At 53.7% G+C, this 4504-nt stretch overlaps 1 protein-coding gene across 1 annotated transcript; it reads left to right on the top strand.

Moving 5' to 3' along the window:
• The first annotated feature begins 485 nt into the window (after positions 1-485).
• LOC108757453 (uncharacterized) lies at positions 486-1277 on the top strand. Its single transcript, XM_018501865.1, has one exon. It carries the CDS (start codon positions 486-488, stop codon positions 1275-1277), a length of 792 nt encoding a protein of 263 aa, XP_018357367.1.
• The last annotated feature ends 3227 nt before the right edge of the window (positions 1278-4504 follow it).

Consider the following 4504-nt stretch of genomic DNA (forward strand, 5'->3'; position numbering starts at 1 on the left):
AATGGCCTCCCGCGATCAGACCAGCGATACAGAGAAAGTGTAGAATCCTCGAGAATAAGCCGGTAATGGGTCTCAAATACCGTTTAGTTCAGAAGCCCACTCCGAAGAATACGGAGAAAAGGAAAAAGAAAAAGAGAAGGAACGTGGAAAGACCCCAAGAGGACCTAACGGGTGCGAGAGCGAAGATGATTCGCGAGATTGTCGAGATTGTCAGACAGGAGCTAAAAGTGTCCCAGGAGATAAGGGACGCTGGGCCGTCCGACAAACGGAAAGTACGGTCACAGATACCTGCTAGGGAGGATGAGCGGACGGATGCGACTCGTAAGCGCTCAGCTCAGAGAAACGTAAAGGCCAAGGAGAAAACTTGGGCTCAAGTAGCAGGTCGTAGACAACGAAGAGACCAAAGACAACAACAACAGCTAAAAGCTGCCCCTCCGAGCTAGCGGAAGCTAACGATCAACGTAAGAAGCCCTACCCCTATCCCTATGGCTAAAGCGACGACAACTAGCCCTCGAACAGCTGCAATACAGATAAGTTGCAGAGGGGAAAGGAAATACGCGGAGGTATTAAAGGTTGCCAAAGCTCAAATAAACATCGATGAGCTCGGTATTACTGATATCCGACCGCGAAGAGCACGCACAGGAGCTCTACTGCTGGAAATCCTAGGGGCGAATGGTGCGACCAAAGCAGATGTCCTTGCCGGAAAGTTAAAGGAAATCATGACCGGGCAGGAAGAGGTCATGATTTCCAGACCGGAAAAGATGGCCGACGTAAGAGTAAGGGATATAGAAGAGTCTATATCCAGGGAGGACTTGATAGAAAAGATTTCGCAGGTAGGCAAGTGCAGTGTGGAGAAGATCAAAATGGGAGCAATTATCAAAGCTCTCAATGGATTGGGCACTGTATGGTTAAAATGCCTCCTCCGACTTGTCGTCGGAGCCATAACACAAACTCCAAGACTTCGCGTGGGATGGACCATGGTCCGTACTGAACTGATGCTGGCTAGGGCCTTACAATGTTTCAGGTGCCTAGAACGGGATCACGTAAAGGCTGAGTGTAGGGCCACTGTAGATAGAAGCAGCGGTTGCTACCGCTGTGGCAAGGAGGGGCACATGGCAAGGTTGTGCGCGGCCCCTGCTTTCTACGTAATCTGTGCCGACCGCGGCGTGAGGTCAAATCATCGCATGGGTGGTAGGGCGTGTAACCCTCTTCCAGCGCGGAAACGGCGCGCCCGGGCTGAGGACCCGACCAATCGGAACACTCGGCCGTTGGCGTAGACAACCGTCGATATGGATTCCCGGAAGGCTGGGGAAGAGTCGCGTTGCGGGGAGCTTGTAGCCCCCCAGTGTTAATGGAAGTGGAGCCTCTGAAGAAGGAGGCTCCTTTCACCAATCGCACCTTGGAATGGGCACAGGATGGCCAAAATTGGGATCACCCAAACACCAGCGTTTGTAGTGCCAGCACTACAAGGGATGCGGCGGGTACCGAACATGAAGAGGAAGTCATCAGCAGCAATGCCTAATAAATTATTACAGACTAATATCAATCACTTCCGCCATGGTCACAACATGCTCCTCCAGACCATGGCGGAGGGTGATTACGCGATCGCGATCATCTCGGAGCCCTATTGGGTTCCGGATGACAATCCCAATTGGGTGGCTAACGACGGGAGGTCGGTGGCCATCACTTGGTGAAGAGTGGTTAACACATTGCTTACCACGCCTCTAGAGAAGGGCGATAACTTTGTCGCGATCAGATGGGGGGATATGACTCTAATCGGGTGGCACCCAGTTGGACACGGCTCAATTGGACACGAGCCACTCACAGCGCTTGAGACTACACAATCGAGATCACCCCCTCTAATCGGGGTATACATGCCCCCTAGTCTTGACTTGGCGCAATTCGATAGGTCTCTTGCAGAGATTGAGAGATGCGCCGAAAAACATCAGACCTGTCTTCTTGGCGGGCGACTTCAACGCCAAGGCCGACCTGTGGAGCGCATCCAGCACGGATGCTAGGGGCAAATGCCTTTGGGATTGGGCCAGCGAGACTGGCAAGTGCTGTCTTAATTCTGGCAGGGTGAGTACCTGCGTCAGACCACAGGGCGAGCCAATAGTCGACATAACCTTTGCCAACGCGACAGCAGCTCCCAGGGTCGGAGCATGGAGAGTGGTCCCATATGAGACGTGTTCGGACCACCTCTACATCGAGGTCGTGCTGGGAGACACGGCTTCCCAAGTAAAAAAAAGGGGTCTTCCTCGTCCGCATGGGCGACCGCAAAAATGAACGAGGACATGTTCTGCGCGTCCGTAATCGTGGAGACATGGCCCAGCCCAGGCCTGATCGAGGAAGGATACCTAGAAACGATGGCTGCCCATTTACAGACGACCATGGTCCGAGCTTGTGACGTGGCGATGCCAAGAGCTGGATTCCGACCAAAAGGGCTATGCCTTGGTGGTTGGACGAGATCGCTCAGCTCAGAGCAAAGGTGACGGCAGCGAGGCGCCGACTAAAACGGTCACGTCGCCGAGCCAACCAGGATACCAGTGAGGTAACTGCAAGAATGGAGGAGCACCGCTAAGCCAGAAATTGCCTTGGAAAAGCTATCACTAAGGCGAAAAAGAAGACCTGGGGGGAATTTGTATTAACACTCAATGAGAACCCATTGGGTCGCCCATATCGAACAATACTGGGCAAGCTAAGAAGGTGGACCCCGCCTCATACGGAATCCATGGAGGCCCACGTTTTGGAGGCCGTGCTAACGGGCCGATTTCCTCCATCGGTTGGACAGTAGAACAGCCGAAATGAGTAGAGAGAACCGCCGTTACCTATAAACGGCCCGGTGCATGGAACGATGAACTAAGGGTCACGCCGGAAGAATTCTGTGTGACCAAGAAAATGGCTGAGAAGAGGGCCGCACCTGGACCCAGCGGGGTACCATCAAAAGCCTGGACGCTGGCCATCAGCGAAATCGGAGTGAGGATGCGAGACATGTTCACCGAATGCCTCAAAAAGGGAATCTTCCCGTCCACCTGGAAGGGGAGTGATCCCGATTGATCACGGCTCGATTGGACACCACCAATCACAGAGACCGGTGCTTAGGAGCTTTGTAGTCTCAAACGCTGTGAGTGGCTCGTGTCCAATTGAGCCGTGTCCAACTCGGTGCCAGCCCCTGGAAGGTGGTCAAATTGGTTTTATTACGGAAGGAAGGTAGACCCACGGACATAGCTACAGGCTACAGGCCTATTTGTTTAATTGACGACGAGACTAAACTCCTCGAAAGAATCGTCGCGGAGAGGATTACCAGACACCTGGCAGGGGCCCAAATCTGCACCCCAACCAGTTTGACTTCCGTCGTGGAAGGAGTACCATAGACGCTATACGATCTGTGCGACTAACAATGGAAAATGCGTTTCGAGATGGATGTGCGGTCATCGGAATTTCGATTGATATGAAAAACGCATTTAATTCCCTTCCATGGGACATGATTAGGAAGGCACTGAGAAAACACAATGTGCTCCTCTATCTAAGAAGGATGATTCGCGCATACCTCAGGCACAGATGTCTGTCATTCCCGGTAAGGAGCGGAAGAACGGAGACAAAGATAGTCGAGAGAGAGGTCCCGCAGGGCTCGGTTCTTGGCCCGCTGCTATGGAATCTGGGATTCGACGACGTGATGCTTCTCGCGGATGTCCCGGATGAGTGCTCGGTGATATGTTACGCGGATGACACGCTGATCCTGGCGGCGGGCGAGGACTGGGAAATTGCTCAAATTCGCGCGGACCAGGCTATTCTTGCGATCCTGGAGAGGATCGAGGAGCTTGGGCTGGAAGTGGAGGTGATCCCGATTGACCACGTCTCGATTGGACACCACCAATCACAGCGACCGGTGCTTAGGAGCTTTGTAGTCTCAAGCGCTGTGAGTGGCTCGTGTCCAATTGAGCCGTGTCCAACTGGGTGCCATCCCTGGAAGTGTCGCCAGGCAAGGCCGTGGCGGTCGGCTTCTATAATCGTGGCCGGCCTCCCCCCGCCGGAGCCGTTGTGATCGCAGCCGGGGTGGAAATTCGGGTTGGGGCCCAGATGAAATATTTGGGCCTCACACTCAATAGCAGATGGCGCTTCGAATCTCACTTCGCGGAAATTACGCGAAAAACGGAGAAGTCAGCTATGGCCCTCAGCGGGCCAAACCTGGGAGGACCCAATGGCCTGGTGAGACGACTGTACAGCAATGTGGTGAGCTCAATGACGCTGTACGGGGCGCCCGTCTGAGCCCCGTTTGTCCGCGGGAACAGGAAAGTCTAGAGAGTGCTACGTAGCGCCCAAAAAAGGATGACTGGCCGCATGATAAAGGCGTACCGCACGACGTCCCATGCGGTAAACACGGCTCTCGCGGGCATGCCGCCATTTGAACTGGTGGCATAGTCACAGCTGAAGGTATATGAGAGGATCCAAGAAATAAAGGAAGATGGAACAGGGATGTCGGCTGACACGGTCGAACACATAA

The sequence above is a fragment of the Trachymyrmex cornetzi genome, unplaced genomic scaffold (assembly GCF_001594075.2).
Source record: "Trachymyrmex cornetzi isolate Tcor2-1 unplaced genomic scaffold, Tcor1.1 scaffold1431, whole genome shotgun sequence".
Taxonomy (NCBI): domain Eukaryota; kingdom Metazoa; phylum Arthropoda; class Insecta; order Hymenoptera; family Formicidae; genus Trachymyrmex; species Trachymyrmex cornetzi.

Bases quoted from the DNA above. Each gene is read 5' to 3' on its own strand.
- LOC108757453 (XM_018501865.1), top strand. From the start codon at position 486: ATGGCTAAAGCGACGACAACTAGCCCTCGAACAGCTGCAATACAGATA.